The 19556-nt window shown below is 33.3% G+C and overlaps 1 protein-coding gene across 15 annotated transcripts in view; it reads right to left on the bottom strand.

Moving 5' to 3' along the window:
* Positions 1 to 19556, bottom strand: part of RAPGEF6 (Rap guanine nucleotide exchange factor 6) — a 173546-nt gene that overhangs the window by 73041 nt on the left and 80949 nt on the right. For all 15 annotated transcript variants that reach the window (XM_016118353.2, XM_016118354.2, XM_036225023.1 and 12 more), the window contains 7 exons: positions 17073 to 17231; positions 16347 to 16499; positions 12608 to 12772; positions 9975 to 10082; positions 7660 to 7863; positions 5820 to 5928; positions 1193 to 1433 (listed from right to left, as the gene is read on the bottom strand). In XM_016118353.2, the coding sequence (XP_015973839.1) occupies positions 1193 to 1433; positions 5820 to 5928; positions 7660 to 7863; positions 9975 to 10082; positions 12608 to 12772; positions 16347 to 16499; positions 17073 to 17231 (1139 nt within the window). The remainder of the gene's footprint in view (positions 1 to 1192; positions 1434 to 5819; positions 5929 to 7659; positions 7864 to 9974; positions 10083 to 12607; positions 12773 to 16346; positions 16500 to 17072; positions 17232 to 19556) is intronic.

Raw genomic sequence — 19556 nt, 5'->3', positions numbered from 1 at the left:
CTATTTCCAAGGAGTCTCCTAAGAAGTCTCCCTGCTGCTACTGCTACACCTTCAACACCAAACTACTAACACGCTGAGAGAGATATTCCTAAAAGTTATTACATCATATGTTTTCTCTGGCTCCCTATTCTGACATGATGAAGTCCATATCTTTGGCATATTCAAAGTCTTTCATCATCAGGCACTTACCTCTCTCTCTTTAGGTGTACACATACACAGTCTACTCAAACCTACCAAGTGTGTTCCTGTCTTTTACATATCAAAATACTTATCACTCTTCACTGCACAATTTGTCTGCTTTCCCTTTTAGATTATCAGCTCCCAAAGGACAAAAACCTTGCTTTACTTATTTTCCCACATTTCTATCTCTGGACATTGTGCCTTATAATAAATGTGTGGAGAATAAAGTTCCTTAGAAGTAGAGATGACTTCTTTTCAGGTCTGTAATTAATCACTGAGCATAGTGCCAGGAACTATCAGAAGCCAAATCTGTATTTCCTTTGAACATGTTTTGTTTGAATATGCTTTCTTTCTCTCTTTCTTTCACTGATTGTGCATGTCTACTATGTGCTAAGTACTGGATTTGATTAGAGTTTTGTGATCACCTAAGGAAATAGATAATGCAAAATATACACAGATATAACATACTAGAGGCATTTCCAGTCATGACACTTCCATGGGTTGATTTTACAGACCTTAATTTACATTTAACATCTTAAATTTTACTTACTTTTGGTGACATCTTATGTTGGAAATGAACAAAAAGTCAGCTTTAGAATTTAGGAGGGAATAAATAGTGCAATAAGATAAAGATGACTTAAAATACCAAAAAAAAAAGAAGGAAAAAAAACTAGGATCAGTGAATTATCCCCAAGATTTAAGGTATCCAAACTTATAGCTCAAGAAACTGAATTTATACCAAAAATATACGAAAAAAATTTATAAAATAAAGTGGGCAGTCTTTTCTAAAATTCAAAAAGTCAAATGAAAGAATACGTAATTAGCAGTGGTAACTTCAATGGAAAAAATGGAAAGACATTCACAATTTATTTTTTCTTATTTATGGACTGCTTGTGGATTTTATGACACGTTAGTGGTATAAAAAACAAAACTGACCCAAACTTCTCTTCCCCTAAACAAAAATTTTAGTCAACAGGAAAATGCCCACATGACTGAGATTAGTGTTACATACCTAAATAGTTTTGGAGGCAAAATACTAAATCGTGTTTTATCCAAAATTTTCCTAATTTTGTTTCTTCCACCTGAAACAGTATTTGCTTTCACTTTCTTATTTCCTTTTTCCTGTGATGTCTGTTCAATGTCTCCTGGTACATCCTGGATTGAATGGCGATTACTCTTTTTTTCAGCAATTTTGGGAATGTGAGGAACACCAGATTTCTCTTGTTCGGTCCTACTAAGTAACTCTTTGAACACTGTAGAAATAAATAAACTTGTTATTTTTTTCACATTAGAAAGTTTTTATATCGACAACAAATTTTAAGGATAAACACAGTCACTATTACTTGGCCTTTTACAGCCTATTAGTTAATCATTATGAAATTTATATCTTCCTTTATTAATCAGCTATATCTATTTTTCCCTTCAATTTTTAAACATAACTGTATCACTAATGTTGTCTAAAAAAATACTGGGGAAAATGGAAAGGAAATGGGCAGGCTGTCAGCATGTTTGAAAAGTCCAGGGGTTCCTTTTTAGGTAACAAATAATGTTAATTGTTAATCAACTCAGACTTTACTGAAACATTTTTAGATCCTATTATTTGTTATCCCTTATGATAATACATATCATTTAAGATGAGATATAAATACTAGAGTCAGGCTCAGCTTTGCAACATTTAGCCATTAAAAACATGGGAAGAGCTTTGCTTAACCTGTTTTTAACAGAAAGAAATAATACTAAATTTGGTAATAAATGACAATTCCTCAAGGTCACATTCGTGAGACTTACATTACTTAGTAAAGCAGCTAATAAACGTTCACTACAGTGATCTGATGTAAACAATGAATCATTCTTAGATAACTTTCTATCAACCTGGTCTAGTGAGTTACTCCATCTTCAAGGAAGGTACAAGAGCACTGGGGGACTTGCCTGTCTAGCAATCTCTTTGCCTAGATCTGATTTTTCACCTTTTAAGAGGGTCTATACCTCCCTGGGAGCAAGTGAAAGACAGACATGTCTGTGTAAGGCTATATATCTAGAAGCTATTAGTGGCTCATTTCCAGTTAAAAAAATGTGTATCACCTATTTTTCACTAATATCATGAAAAAATTTTTGGTTGTTGTTTTTAATATGTGTTCTTAAATAATGAACGATGTGCTAGAGGGAAAAAAACACTACACAAGAAAGATAAATGTTAAAGCAAAAGGTAACTTTCCTAAAAACTTATGGGGTCTTTGGGGGTCTGAATGAAAGAAAAATGGTGGCTGCATATTCTTGAACCTGAGCTTATCAGTAAACATAGCTTTGAGAAGTATTAATCTGTATCTTTATAGTAAAAAAGCTGTAAATTGTGTAAATGTATCCACTGAAATTCCAACCACATAAAATTGTTATCTTTTCAGTTATTTTGGGGGACAAATCAATAATTTCCTACAACATCAAAGGAACAAGATTCAAATGGACAACATCTTAAGAATCGATACATTAAAACATAAATGATTTGGTTTTCAGTGATAAAACTGGACCATTCTGAAAATTTCAACCAGAATGATGTCATATTACCAAAGCATATTGCAAGTTTATGAAAAGCACATTTTCTGCCTTCAAAACAATGAAAATATTTAGAAGTCACCTTTCAAAAATACGCTGCTTGATTAAAATACAATAAATTCCTTTCAATTTCTATTTTTAAGTTTTACTTTAAGCTATGTGGTAAAGGTAAAAATGCTTTTTTGAGCTTAAAATCAAATCCATACAATCAAAAAACTCACTAACTTATGAACACACGTCAGGCACTATACTAAATGTCTGCAGATTCTTCCTGCTGTGTGACAGTCAGTCTAAGACAAATGGCAGAGAGACCATTACAAGAGGAGCTAATTCAGATAGCAGGCAAGAGGAAATGTTTCCTAATTAAGTCACGGTGTAAAAAGAGATCAGTAAGGCGAGTAGATTTTACCTAGGCAAAGGGAGAGCAAGGGGGAATGATTCTAGGTAGAAGAATCCCAAGTTTAAAGTCTCTGGTAAAAGGAATGCTCAAGAAAATAAAGATGACTGGAGATCCAGGTAGAGAAGTAGCCTGATAATGTTATGGTAGGTGTTTAAATTTTTTGTTAAGAGCAACAAATCTTTGAATGGTCAGCAGATATCCCTGGCTGTGGTGTGTATGTACAGTGACTTAACAGTGCACAAGTAATTTATATCTTCACTGGATTTCCATATATAATTATAAGTAAAAATCTGTGGAGCTTGTGATTTGTAGATAAAGAAATGATTGTGTTGAATTTTAAAAAATTAGTCACGGACAAAAACAAACAAATGGTGAGCAAATGTAATTACAATACCATTAAATAGCAATATCAGATATATCAATCAGAAATGAAAGTGTCCAAGAATCAATAAAAGAAAAGTTTACCACATTTAGTTAAAAATATCTCACTCCCTACAAACACAAACAGAAAACACAATTAAGGAAAGTCAAAGGACAAGTAACTTAGGGAAAACATTTATAACCCTTAAAATAAAAAGATACCATTTTTTATAGGACATTCAAACAAATCAAAAGATGATAACTCAATATAAAAATGGACAAATAGAAAGACTGGTTATAAAAAAGAAATATTAACACATAAAAAGCTGTTCAACCTCCCTCATTATTAAAGAATGGATAGCAATAACCATAAAGTTGATTATACCCACTGCAGAGATAGTCTTACACACTGATGAATGCAGCATGGAGATAGCGGTAAATTTTTGGAAAGTAAAACTCTCTAGTAATTGTCAAAAGTAATACCACTTTGAGAAATTCATCTTATAAGTGTCTATATAACCATAAAAGATCAGTACAAAGAATTTTTATTATGTCATTGTAAATAGCAAAAACTGTTAATAACCTAAAGCATCCATTGGTATGACATCAGCACAACAGATTATGATGGTAATGCAACGGAATTCTACGCAGTTACAATTATATAAGAGTAAATCTGTATGAGCTGATGTGGAAAGGTACAGAATATCGCACACAGTATGGTTCTACCATTTATCTTTCTTTAATACTTTAATTTTCAAAACATATGCATATATTACTTTTATCCAAAAATTAAAATGCTAATAATAAATTATCTGAGTGGTGGGATTGTAAAAGATGTTAAATGTTGTGAAAGCCAAAAGGAAAAGCAGAAGAGGGTAAACTGGGATTGGCAGCTGTTTTCTCCTCTGGGAGCATTCGCTGAGTCTAAACATGGGATGTGGCTCAGGTAGGTAGAGGGACGGTACCAGAGAAAAGAAAATTTTTGATGTAAGTATGAGTGTGAAAACTGGAATACAGCAAAGACCAAAGTGGTGTCACTTTTTCCATGTTAGTAGTATTGCATCCTCCAGATATATTCCTTCTGTCTCCCAAGGTCCACGTTATACTATTTCTGTATTTTTTACATAATATGTGATACCAGTTAACAATTAGTATGTGCCAGGTAAAAAAATTAAAGGTATTTGATCTTTAAAAGAACCCTATGAAATAGAGATGGAGACACTAAAGCTCGGTGACAGAGCAAACTCTGCTTTCACATTTTTCAAAATCGGAACCCTTTTAGTTTAATCCAAAAGTTGATGTTTCTAGATATAAGTCCAAACTTCAGGAAATTAAAAAACTAGAAGGGCTTACTTATTTGATGCTTAAACAATATATAATATTAGGAAACTACTCGTAGTTATTTACCAGATTTAACATGATATAATTCAGTAAAAGGAACTCAAATGAAATGGGAAAAAAATACCAAACGTTTCATTTTTCATTATGACTAAGTGCAGTATAAGGAGGAGGCAAAGTAGAAAAAAATAGAACACACTTCCTTTTCCACAGACATAGCTTTTAAATTCAATTCTTCTCAAATCATAACCTAAATGACCTAGTGAAATTTTTTTCCCCTCTACTTTATAGGGACTCAAATTTTCTTTCATAGTTTTTAACTGTTAAAATGTTGCCCTCTCAGAGTTTTGGAGAAAATTCTATGTTATTTAATAAAATCAAATTACAGTGTTTCCTCAATGTTAAAAAAAAAAATAGTAGATGAAGTTAAAAGGTTAAAAGTACAGGCTTAGTCCTTGCATCATTCAAATATAAACATGATCAAAACACTTTCAGGCACAGTAATCAACCTTTTAACGTAAAGGGAGAGTACGATGTTATTAAAAATCTGTAATTTACTGCTTAAATCAATGTTTTACTCAATTTATTTCCATGAAACAGCTAATCTGGAATTCATATTATTTCAGAAAGCTAGCTAAAACATTAGAAGCAGAATGATTTGCACACTAGCAGGAGGGGAAAAAAGTCCAATTTTGACTTCTGTTTCATTCAGGTCATTCTAAGTCTCACTAAGTATCTCCCAACAAAAATACAGTACATAATATTCAGAAGACATTTCATAAATGACTGACTGAATGTAGTTGTACACATATTTTAAAAAATACTTTTTAAAATATCAAAATAACTAAATGCAAGTAATTAAAATTTTAGAATACATAACACATATCTCAACACCAAAGATAGAAATGTTTATATTTTACTATCCTCCTTTTCAGTATAATGACTTTTCTATTACCAAAAAAAAGCGCTCAGTTTTCACAATATAACTCACCAAAAATGTTGGTCTTTACAGTAAGTGCAAGATGAGTGTTATTCCTCAAAATTTCAAGTGCCTTCACAAATGTAATATTCTCAAAGTTTTGTCCATTTACTTCCATTATCTTCAGAAAAATGTTTGAAAAATATAAATTAAGACATAAACAGTATTAGTTACTTCTGCAACCTTAACAGTAAAAAAGTAAAACTTGAATAAAATGTACCCATATGTGAACAAAAGGTTATCTCTGTGAGAAGTGGGATTACTATTTTATTTTTATTCTCTATATTTTGTTTCCCCAAATCTCTACTATAAACATGTTTTTAAATTCACTCCCTCTAGGATCATATTAAGAAATTAAAACAAAACAAAACAAAACTCAGGATGGTTTATAAATGAAGAAAAGCTTCTAATCATGTCAGATCAATTCATAAAAATAATTGCCTGTGTGATATACAAATTTTAATGAAACAGAACTAAAATCTCAGATAATTTCAATGACACTTGGGAGGACTGAAGGAAGAAGTAAAAACATGATAAATTTCTTTCCTCTCTTAGGAATGAAATCATTGGATTTCACTATGTGTGTGTGGTGAAAAAGATTCTTAAATGTGCTGACAATAAAATGCTGGAACAATAAATATATTGACTCCAGGATCCTAGCTACTAGAGAGTCCTATCTGGGGTAAGGTCCAGAAAGCTCTATTTTTAAAAAGCTCCCTTAAAGTAAGAAGGGGATCATTACAACTTTGTATTAGTTTCTTACTTGAATTACATTGATATTGGGCTGGATAACTCTATGCTGTAAGGTATTGTTGGCTATTTAACAGCATCCTTGGCCTCTATCCACCAGATGCGCAAGCCATGTCATTTAAAGTGCTTCGTCATCACAATTATAAATATCTCCAGACATTGCTAAATGTCTTCTGGGGTGGGGGGTGCCAAAATCACTCCTGGTTGAGAAACACGGTTCTGAGGCATAGAACAACTTCTAACTGAATGCCTTAGTATTTTTTAAAAAATAGTATGGTTCAATTATAAGTAAAATAAAACCGCATTCTAAATGGATGAAAGAACAAACAAAAATTTCTGAATGGGAATAAGTAAGCTTCTCAAGAGATTCAGCTAGATTTGGGAAACCACTCTTTGGCATGCGTGAGAACCATCTAGAGAGCTTTGTTAGAAATATAGATTCCCTGACTTCCTCTCTGGAGAATGTGATTAATGTTTAATAGAACTGATGTGAGCCTAGGAATTGTATTTTTTAGTAATGAGGTTGTCAGTAATCACATTCTGAAATACACTGCTTTACAGTTACCTAATGTCTACAGGGGAGAATAAACCCCTACCAACTTCCTCCCAGTATCTCCTTTTTCCTACTTCCTTACCTGGCTCACTCTGCTTATGGAAATAGTTCTATTATAATATGAACATTATTTAAGCTCAAATTATTATTTATGGTAATCTTAGGCCACCTACATTTTAGAGTACTATGAGTGGAAGTGCTTGCTCCTTCAAAGCTAATTCACATATTCATCTTTCTGGAATATTCTGAAGTTGCCCGATATACAGCTTCTTAATCTTTGGAGAATGTGTAGGACCATTCAAAAAAGGTCATGCTGATAGTGCCCAGACCATGCTGTTTCTGGCCAAACTTTACATTAAAAGTAATAGCTATACAACATATATATTTTTAAAATAAACTATTTTAAAATACCACATCTAAACAAAGAAGCTCAAACAGTATTTCCTTAAATTGGTCATGCTTACTTGAAGAAATAGCGGATGAGAAAAAAAGTAGCAGACATGTTACTTATAAGAAGGCTTTCATTTAAGTGGTTGGTTATTTACTTACCTGATCACCACGTTTCAGTCCCGCATCAGAAGCTTTGCTACCAGGTTCTACTCCTTCGACAAAAATGCCAAATCCCTTCTCACTTCCCCCATTAAGGCTGAAATGCAGAGGTGATTCCCGGGAAGCCTTCTGCAGCACCACCTGTCTCCACTTGGCCTTTGCAGCACATGCAATATTCAATAACCGGAGATGACCATTCATTTTCTAGAAAATAAAAAAAAGTAAGATGTATACAAAAGAATGTCTACTCTCAGAGGCTTTTTAAAAAAATCACCTAAACTCTTTAGAATTAGAGGTATATTTGAAATACAGAGTAAAGAACATATAAACCAGGATAAGTAAAACTGAAGAAGGGAAAATTCCATCCCAGAGTACTCTCAAGAATATCTCTTAATATGACTTTTACAAACTTCCAGATAATCACAGGTTAGAAAGATTTCAAAGTGATGTCTCATTTAGAAAGGGATGGCAAAAATATTACTTCTCATTCCTGAACCTTCCTAATATATACTCTACTGCTCTCTTGCATATCTCCTTTCTTTTACATAAAATGAGAATCTTTTAAAATCTTTATTTATAACTTTAAAAGATTTGAACCATTTTTCTAAATACTGTCTAATATTCAAAGACAGAGTCCAAGAATGTTACTCCTATATTAATTTAGATCTTCCTTAAACTTAGTAATATTCTAACTTCTAGGTTCTAAGACCAGTTTAACATTCAACTAATCTCAAATAGTGCAATATGTGTAAATTTCCAGTCCAAAATAAGGTGCTGAAGTTTTTTCAGGGTAGGAACCAAGTCTTACGGCTGTTCTGATCCTATTTAATACCTTGGAATATAAAAAAAGAATTTAATAAATACCCGATGACCAACTATTAGTAAAAGAAAAAAAAAAATTCCACAACTCTAAGGCAGCTTTCACTGTTCTTTAGCACCTTGAATACCTACATATCAGTCCTGGAAGACCCAAGTGATGGTCGTGAGCCTCTATGGCCTCTTAATCAAGTTCCCCAGTTCCATTCATTCTCCCCATTTTGCCTAAAGCACATGTGCTGCTGAAAAGGCCACAGGAACCAAGAGGCAGGAAAAGGGACAAAAATCTGCCAACTGCCCTTTCTTTATGCAACTCAATCCATTTATACTCTAAGAGTAATAATAATTCTTGAGCATTTGCTATATACCAGGTTTTGTTCTCAGATTGTTACATTCATTAGCTCATAATAATTCTTACGGCAATTTCAATAAACGAGGGACTACCATGTGGGGACTACCAAGACAACTGAGGCACAAAAGGTTGGGCAACTTCTATAAGTTCACGTATGTAGGAAGTGGTGGAATCTGAATGTTAATTTAGGCAATTTGACTCCTGAGCTGATTATTCATGTCCTAAAATTTCAAGCTGCTTGGAGCAGACAACCCAGTTACAGTTCGAAGTATTATATCAAACAGGGAGAATAAAATGGAATTATAAACAGTTGCTATAAAAGTTAAGAGGACCTTGAGGGGATTACTTTTGGTGTTGTTTATTTAGAACAAATGAAATCACATGCAGGAAGGAGAATCACAAAGTCTAAAGTAGATCTGATATACAAGATAGGCCTTGAAGGTTGCATAGAGTATCAAATAGCAAGACTGGAAAAAGAGAATTCCAGCTTGAGAGAACTAGCAAATAATATAAAATAATCCAGTTGGCTATACTCAAGGATGCATAGAGTAAAGGCTGAAAATGTAGATAAGGGACCTGAATATATGCATGAAGAATTACTTTGGTAGAAAATACTTTGGTTTATTGACAAACAGTAATATTCATTTCATTTATGATTTAAAAACAACCTTTTGGCCACACAGAATGGACCAGAAGGAAGAGAAACTAGAACTAAAATTAGCAGGCTATTATAACAGATTAGGCATCAGGAAATGAGGCCCAAAACTAGGGAGAAAGAAACAGCTGAGAGAGAGACCACAGGAAATGTGTATGCCTAAATCAGTGACCTATGTGACCTTAGCAACTGACTGACCATCTAGGCCAGTGAATTCAAGGAAGAGAGGGGCCCACATGGGCAACAGAGTTTATAAACATGGGTGACTGGGAGATAACACTGTTATTAGTAGGAGTCAGAAAGCGGCATGATTTATGTTTGGTTTGGAGGGGCAGAGAATGAGCAAAGGAATAAAATATGGATTTGGAAGTTCTCAGACAGACATTCAAGACAGGAGAAGATGAAAGCTTTTCTGAATTGCTGTTTTTGGTGTGGGGTTGGGTAGGGAGAAATCCCTAAATTCTAAAGAAAATAAATTCTTTTGAGCTTTACCGTATCTTCCAGATTTTTTTCAAATTCTTCCAGAAATCGAGTCATAGCAGGATCACCTTCAAAATCATTAAAATGATTATTTACCCATAATAATACAATCCGTGTTACCTGTGGAAACACAGAAGCAGCATACTGTTATGAGAGGCATTCTTTCACAAAAGTAGATTCCCAGAGCACATCCAAAACTGAGGGGAAACTGCCTTTTCCGGCTAACCCTCTGCCCCCTTTCCTGCACACAAAAGGTTTATTCTAACGGAGATGTGTTTTAGTTTAAGCTTTTACTTCCTTGGGTACACAAGGAACAGAGAGAGCTAAGACTCTGTACCTTCGGTGATAAAACACAAGCCTGTATGCTAAAATGTTAGTAAGTACATGGGATGTGTTATTTCAGACAGTATCTTAAAAAGTAAGCTTCTAAGGGCAGGCAAACAGATCAAAAGTTTTTCTAAGAATATATTTAACCAAAATTATTTTTAAAAACGAATTTGAAACTTCTTTCACTTATGGATACTGTGAATTTTCAGTTATGAATTGATTTACTTTGTGTCATAGATTAAGAGAAAATTAAAAAAACAATGGAAGTTAATGAATAATGTGCCTAGCTACCAATGTAATTTAAGTCACATATTTTCAAAACTGTAGAGTACACATAAAATCCACCATTTAAACCACTTTAAATATACAATTCAGTGGCATTTAGTACATTTACAGTAGTTTGCAAGTCACCCCTACCTAATTCCAGAACATTTTCACATCTTATTCTGATTAAGCAGTTATCTCCCATTCTGCCCTCTCCCCCACCTCTAGCAGACATTAATTTGCTTTTTTGTCTCTGTGTATTTGCCTACTTTGGGTATTTTATATAATATGTGACCTTCTGTTTCTGGCTTCTTAGCATAATGTTTTCAAGATTCATAAATGTTGCAGCATGTATCAATATTTCATTCCTTTTTATGGCTGCGTATTTCATTATACTGCTATACCACATTTTGTTTATCCATTCATCAGCTGATGAATTCCTGGACTGTTCCCACCTTTTGGCTATTGTCAATAGTGCTGCTATGTACATTGGTATACATTTTTGTTTGCATACCTTTTTTCAGTTCTTTTGGATATATACTTAGGAACAGAATTACTGGGTTATATGATAAATCTATACTTAACTTTTTGAAGAACAACCAAACTATTTTCCACAGCAGCTATACCATTTACATTACTGCCAGCAATGTATATAAATTCCATTTTCTCTATATCTATATCCTTGGCAACACTTGCTAGTTCCTTTCCTTCTTTTAAAGTCATCCTAGTGGATGTGAAGCAGAATCTCACTGAGTTCTGGATTACATTTCCCTGTGACTAATGATGTTGAACATCTTTTTTCATGAATTTGTTGGCCATTTATGTATCCTCTTCAAAAACATGCCTATTTAAGTCCTTTATCCTTTTTTAAATTGTTTTTTGTTGTTGTTGTTGAGTCATTAAGAGTTTTTATATCCTAGATACCAAACCCTTACCAGATACATAATTTGCAAATATATTCTCCCATGTGTTGTCCTGATTTTGTTGACAGTGTCCTTTGATGTAGAAAATGTTTTAATTTTTATGGTGTTGACCTATTTTTTCCTTTTGTTGTTTATACTTAGGGTATCATACCTAAGAAACCATTGCCAAATACAATGTCATGATTTTTTACACATTCTTTTTTTCTAAGAGTTTTATGGTTTTTGCTATTATATTTAGGCCTCTGATCCATTCGAGCTTATTTTATATATGGTGTAAGGTAAGGGTCCAACTTTATTCTATTGCATGTAGCTATCTAGCTGTCTCTAAATTTTTGTTCATTCTTAGCATCCTTTATTTCCTCAGCACCAAAGTAACTATATATATATTTAATTCCAGAGAGAGGAGGGAGTCAAGCATGTAGTTTTGGACACCTGAGCTTCCTAAACAATAGAATTTCAGTCCAGCTGCATCTAACTTATTTCATTTAAAATATAACTCAGACACAAGAGGCACTTATGGCCCTACTTTTATTTTCCTTATAATAACTGACTTCCTACCAATTTTCAAGGTACTACTAGTCTTTCTATTGTATTTACAAATACTCATAAAATAAGGTAAGATAATCTATTTAAAATAGCAAACAACAGTTAATGCAAAAAATTAAGTCACAGCAGATATAACTTAAAGTCAAAAGACGAATTATTTCCAAACGATTATAAAGTCTGTAAATAAGAAAAATCAATGTATTCTATTTTGGGACTTACAAACAATCTGAGCCTTGAAAAAAGGTGCATATTCTTTCTAAACTATTAATCAACTTTTAAATGTTCTATTCATCTCTTTCAGAACAACTAAATATTTTGATAAAGTTAAAAAAATTCTCATGTGACTATCATATTTTCTGAATTTACAGCCTTATTTCAGTTTTTCTTTTAAGGCTCATATACACTTTTAACATGCATGCTATTTGGTCATAAACGCAACTACACTGAGATACATCAATACTGACTCATTTTTTAGGTGAATTAAATCTTATAAAAATAAACATTCAATTTATTTATCAACAGCATAAGGTTTTATGAATAAAATTTAAAGGTTATTATCATTTTCATGCCCTTTATAAAACAAACCTTATCTCTTAAGCTGTCAATTTTAAACCACTCCAATAGTTTGATCCCGACATCCAAAGGACTTTCAAGAAATGTCCTATAGGTTAATAGAAAATCTTCTATATAAGTTGGGTCCACAATGGAATGCTCTTCTATTAAATGCATGATGAGACGCTCAGGCGTTGCCTAAAAATCCAAGGATAGAAAAGATTAGAAAATAAACAAATAGCTCAAAAAGACTCCTCTTAATTACTTCTCTTTGTAGCTACTTCATTAGACAAGTCCTCAAAGAAGAATTTCACCTTTAAAACCCTTAGCATAGGGAGCAGGTAGTCTCTGTAAGTTGCAATCCATCAGCACCCAGAGGTTTAGAGAGTGAAAAGGCAGAAGAATAAAAATTTACTTAGCATAGCTGTTTTTACTGGCGTTTCATCATAGCAGGGCTTTTGACCGTCACCGACTGACCCCTAGCGTGGACTGTTACTGCCAATTAAACTGCAATGGGGGGATATCATAGTGACTGTCTCAAGGCAACAGGAGATAAGAGTTAAACTTTAAAAACCACCACACACACTCTAAACACTTTCCTCCAAATTTAATCATACTCCAAAATCTCTTCTACCTCAGGTTATAAAAATACACCAGTTTAAGATAGCATGTTTTATTGTTGTAACTTTCCACAAATAGAATTTTCCTCTTCTAGTTTCTCCATGTTAACTCATCATCTTGAGAGGGACCAGAAATTCTAAGTTTTACATTAATTCAGAGTTTTAACTGCTTGCCTTTCTCCAAATTCATAAAAAAGGAACAAATAACATTTATCTACTACTCACCTTTAAACTTCTATATCAACATTAAAACTTATTTTGCAGCCTTTTCAAAAGTGGGTACACAGAACAAATATAGTAATAAACAACCTGCTGAGCCAAATACAAAAACTAACTGCTGCCCATAACCTCAAATTTCAATTTGGTGCATTCACCCAAACAATCTAATTGGTCAGAATTACCGTATGGTAAATATATGCTAATACTAACAGTGTTCTCAACAAGGAACTTTTTTCTTTTTTAAAGCACTCACTTCTAACAATGTATGTAAATCATATCTCTAGAAGAAAGTCAGAAGTAAGCCTCTTTATATACGCTATTTACGGAAAAATGCAACCATACATCATCCCTAACCTTTTCTAACCCCCAAAACACTCTAAGAGAATCATATTTGGCTTAACATTTAGGCCAATCAGGATTTAGGGCCATTTATACCTGGTTCTTAGATCATGTATGGCTAAGCCAGGGTGGAACTGACCAACATTTAGAGAGGCCACTGTTCTGATTGACAAAATCACTAAGGCAGGAAAGCTGTGGAGACCAGGCCACATATTTAAAGATGAGTCCCACAGTCATGCAGAGACATGTCCCTAGGGTGCTCATTAGCATCCAACAAGGTGGGATGCTGGGAGACAGGCTGTGAAGAACTGGCAGGTGAAGGAGATGGCTAACACGGTTATACTGACATGGTAGATTGGTTATGATGATCAAATAAGTAACTATACAGAACAAAAGAGAGCCGCTGTTGGAGAAGGTATTTACAAATATGGAAAGGAAAGACTAAAAAAATCTCTGTTGTACAGCACCGGAATGGATAGATATACAAAGTTGTAGATATGTATTTATATTTAATACACACACAGTATTTCTGAGGAGAGGCTCTAGAAACAATGATACCTCAGTAGCAATGAGTAGAGTGAGTGTCCAGATCTTGGTTTTCAAAATGCTATTCCTCACTAGAAAAATCCAGGTATATTTGGAGAAATGGCTGATTCCAAAGCTCGAACAGGAAAAGCGTAAGACAAATCTAGAACATCCTGTTTTGCCAAATAGTAAGGAAACTCCCAAAAAGTGATGGGAACGTCAGATACAGGAGTCAGTCTTAAAAGGGTCTTACTGGCCAAATCTGGGACAATTTGACCATCAAAAAAAACTGATGATAAGGGAAGACAACACAAGCCCATACCAATACAGTTAAGTTAATGATGAGACGAGACTGGTCTCTCTTATAGGATGACGATAAATGTAGAAGAAATAATGGAACTACAAAATCACAACTTTAGGCAGCAGCAGTCAATGAAAGATGTTTGCAGAACATACTGCCAGGACCCCGGAGGAGAGGTGTTCCCGGAACACCTCTCCTCCAAATACTGAATGATAAAGAGTAAAATAGTGACTTTACAGTGAAGAAACTTGACAGACAGGTGATTATAGTTAACTTCACCAGTGGTGGGACAGGCTGGCATTCTTACTCCCAGACATGAGAAGAGCACATCATTGCTTATAGAATTCCTGCCAGGAAAGTATAACGTGAGTTTGGTCACAAGGAAGCACTGAAAAGATTCAGGATGAGGGTCATACTACAGAATGTAAGGTCTGTATTCTTTACAACTACTGAGAATATGAACAGGGAAAGACTGTTCCTAGAGCAGAGTGAAGTGAATTGACAACTAAACCCTACTGTGTTCCTGGATGAGATTCTGGACCAAAAAGGAAAGAGCCATTATTGGGACAGTTAGCAAAAATTTAAATAGGGTTCATGAGCTGAATGGTTTTACTTTACAATGTTCATTTCCTAACTTGAAGGGTTCTATGGTATTTACATAGGAAAGTGTTGTTTTTAGGAAATACACAATGGGATATTTATGAGTGATAAGTATCACATTTACAGATTGCTCTCAACTAGTTCATAAAAAGACTGCTGATAACCAAGAAAATGCAAAGAAATGTTAACACAGTTTGGGAATCTGAGGCAGGGAGTTCTCTATACTGTTCTTGTAACTTTTCTGTAAGTTTGTAACTATTTAAAAATAAAATATTAAAAAACATGAGCTCCCATAAAAAGTATATGGCAGTCCATATACTTTTTAGCCTGATTCCTGAGGAAAGACCAATCTGACATCAGTCCCTCATATTTTTAAAGAAGCAGCTACATTTGTAATGAATAACAACACATTACTTATTTTGCAACCAAGACTAACTTGAAAAGAGAAATAGTCATGTGTTTATTTTCTCTTACAATTATAATTGCTCTATTTTAAATCTAGAGGTCTTTAAAGAGACAAGAGAGTGAGGGGATAGGGTGGCAAGGAGTAGGGGACAGAGGGAGTTAGAGAAAACGGTATGGGCATCAATATTTATACTCTACAATGTGCTAATGCTTTTGATTTACCTCATTTGGCCCTAATAAAGCCTTGCCGTACCATCCCCATTTTCAAATACAACAACTGAAGTTCAGAGAAGTTAATGCCTATTTCAGTGTCACAGCAAACCAGTAACGCTGCATCTTCATAGGATTCCTTATGCCCTTATGGTTGGTTCTTTCACTTTCTGTTTTGTTTCTACATATTGCTGTTTTTGATGAAATTAACTTCAATTATCAATGGATCATAAAATAAATTTAAAAAGGAAAACTCTGACCAGTAGATTCTAAAAAGTATCCTCTCCATACTGATATTAAATGGCAATGTCACCTTTCAGTGGATTCTAAAAAGTATCCTCTCCATATTGATATTAAAGGGCAATGTCACCCTTCATCATTAAAATGTGTAAAAATCAACTTAGAAAAAGGCAAAAGAACTAATACATTTATTTAAATTAGATTTCAAAGTCAGTAAATTATCTTGCACTACTCAAAAAGTGGTTCAAAACCATTTAATCAAGATGAAAGCTTCATTCTACCAGTCCCTAGAATAACAAGTAAAAATACCCACCTTGATTACAATGTGTCCTTTCCTGGTTCCGCTCCGATCTAGTTCACGGTGCTCATGCACCATAACAATTTCTCCCTCTTCCTCAACTTTATGGGTATTTTTTTCCACATGATTTAAAATTCTCCAGTAATCCTGCTGGGCTATGCAGACGAACTGTCCGAGAACAACATGGGGACAATTAATAAACCTATAATACATAAATATATCACTATGTACTAAGGCAGAGCAGAAAGGTAAGAAATCAAGTGGCATCGTTTCTCTTTACTCGATCCTTTAATCCTTAACAAAAATCAAGGTGAAATAAATAATTCACGCAGAAAGAGACCGAAGAAGTTTTTTAATTTCAATTCTGCTCTAAAAGGAGAAGTGAACAGCCACTTCTCTCAAAACTGACACTATGAAAAGAAAACATGAAGCGGGAGTAAATTAGAAACAACTGAGAAGTTCCTATTTCTTTCCTTTATGTAAAAAAAAGGAATGAGCTGGCTATGGCTAATATCAGATAGAAATTTAACAAACCAACATTTATTTGGTATGTTCTCTTTTACAAGTTTACGGTTTGTTCAACTGCAAACATTTGAGTTAGATATAAAATCTAGTTTCCTTTATTAACTGTGAACTTTTGAAACTCATAATTTTCGAATGAAGCTATTTTAAGGAGAGGAAAACAGGCTCAGGCATTTTAAATCAACAAACAAGAGTACATGACCAAAGAAATAAGCTTACCTGACAATCGTCTACTTTAGTCCTAACAACTCCACGCATGTACTGCTTATCCAGAGTGGGAATAATCCCAAAACTATTTCCCATAAAGAGATTTTCAACTTTTCCATCTGAATGACTGATTTCTACAGTGCCATTTAAAATAACATACCACGAGTCAAGCTATAGAAAAAAAGACAGGTTTTAAGACTCTTATGAAAAAATTATATGTTAACTTTGAAAAAATAATCAATAAATAGAACTTGTACAATTTAAAAAAGAAAAAGATTACATTACTAAATACTCTGTCAGTAACACCCTGCGTCGGTCTATGCAAATCACTGATGCTTACTGTACTCTTTCTTCTTTTAGTCATCAAATGAATTCAGAGACTTTCATTATTGACTAAATGATGCAATGGGTTAAGACAATAAGCTCTTGAAATTTGAATCCAGACCGTGACATAGACTACTAACTTTGGGCTATGTTATTGAACCTCTCTGGGGTTCAGTCTCTCTATTGCTAAAATGGGCATAATAGTACCTATAATAGAACTTTTGTATTCATTAAATGAGCTTATACATACTAAGCGCTTAGAACAGTGCCTGGCACATAGCAAGCACTTAAAAATAAAATAAAATAAATAAAAAATAATAAAATAAAATAAAATGAAATGAAATAAAATAAAATGAAATAAAATGTAGCTAGTGATTAATTCAGAACGACTACTAAAAGCTCAAATTTTAAAGCATATCTAATAAACACAGTATTCAAAATTTCTCCTAATGTTAACACTGCCTTCATTTATATAGAGGTATTTAATACTCCAAGGAGACATATTCTAAAGGCCTACTGTGTAGCAATGAAAGACCACTTATTCTCATTTAGTATCCCTCTTATTAGCCTGAACTTAGAACGGTTTTAATGTAATTTAAGGGAAATATGAATTATCTGTTCTGAAGGACAATCAGTGGCAGTAAGAAATACTTTTTCAAAAATGTGTTTTTGGTTATTTAAAAAATAAAACACACTCATTGAGGTATATACGTGGATATATAAATTACTTGAGGGCAGATACTGTTTTGGTTTTTCCATCACTATACTCCGTCTACTTAGTACCTAATATTTTTATAGTATTTTTAAATGTAAATTTTAATTATGTTATGAAAATAAATTATAGGAAATAACTTAAAAATGCAACAAAGTCATGTCAAACATTACCAGTGAATTCCCTTGGGGGTGAGAATGCAATGCTCAAGATAAATATCACATACATACAACAAAAACATCAAATTATCTTTGCATTCACATACTGATATGCGCCACAAACATTCCTTCACAGGAACTGTACTTTTTAGCCTACCACAAACCTCAAAACTTTTAATACAAAATTGTTATTTATATATTTATAATTTATATACATGCCCTACCTGTGATTTTAAAAAATAAAAGCTATACACTATACAGAAACTTTTAAGTCATAGCTGTAGGCAACATTTTTAGATGGAATTACTCCCCCAATAAAATGAATAACATATTTTATGGACATGAAGGTTAAATAAATTTTTGCTGATAGAACTGTGGAAAATTAAGATTAGAAAAATCTGTGAAAAAGAAAAATTCCTAAAAAATTTCACTTGTTTATACAGTTGTTAAAAGTTTATTTCTCTGTTTATGTTTTATATTTAATTGAAATATTTAGACTATCCTCTCTTTTAAAAAATTAATAGTAAATTCATGCATTCATCAAGATTTTTTTTGGTGCATATCCTATGTGCCAGATGTTTTCTAGGACATGGGGAGAAAACATGTTAAGAAAGCTAGGGATAAGATCTCAGTCCTCAAGAATTTCCATCAAACCTTAAAATAACTTGAATACCTATATAATATTATATCCTGTGGCTGTAAAATAATTTAGTTAACCACTACTTATAACTGGACTGTATTTTGGTCATTTCCAATTTTTACTACTGTAAATATGCTGCAATGAATATCTTCTGGCATAACTCTTTGAGTTTTATCTTATAACCTGAGGAAAAAACACTCCTAAGTGGAATAAGAAGTTAGAAACTGCTAATGTTTTGAGGCCCATATTAAAAATTCCTAAATGACTTTCCAGAAACACTAGTAGCAGTATATGGCAATGTTCCCTGACATCTCAGCATTAATTTTTATCAGTCTAATAAAAAAAAATAGTGACGCACTTTCAAACAGCCAGATCACCTTTTAATTCTTCTGCATTCTCCCTCCACCTGCCTACAAATTGTCATCACGCATTTCTGAACACAGAATTGCCACATAAATGCCTCAAATGACGCAGTCCACTAGGAGGCATAGATCTCAATACAGTTCCCTCATTCTTTTTTAATAATATATAATATACAAAAGGGATAAGGAAAGTTGAGTAAATACTTGTCAAACATTTTAGACGACAATGACATAACACAAATAGAATGAAGAATTTATAAAAAATCTTACAACTTAATTTAAGAAGTAAAAACAAACATG

The sequence above is a fragment of the Rousettus aegyptiacus genome, unplaced genomic scaffold (assembly GCF_014176215.1).
Source record: "Rousettus aegyptiacus isolate mRouAeg1 unplaced genomic scaffold, mRouAeg1.p scaffold_m13_p_7, whole genome shotgun sequence".
Taxonomy (NCBI): Eukaryota; Metazoa; Chordata; class Mammalia; order Chiroptera; family Pteropodidae; genus Rousettus; species Rousettus aegyptiacus.
The sequence above is the reverse complement of the archived record's forward strand: the minus strand, read 5'-3'. Positions and strand labels throughout refer to the sequence as shown.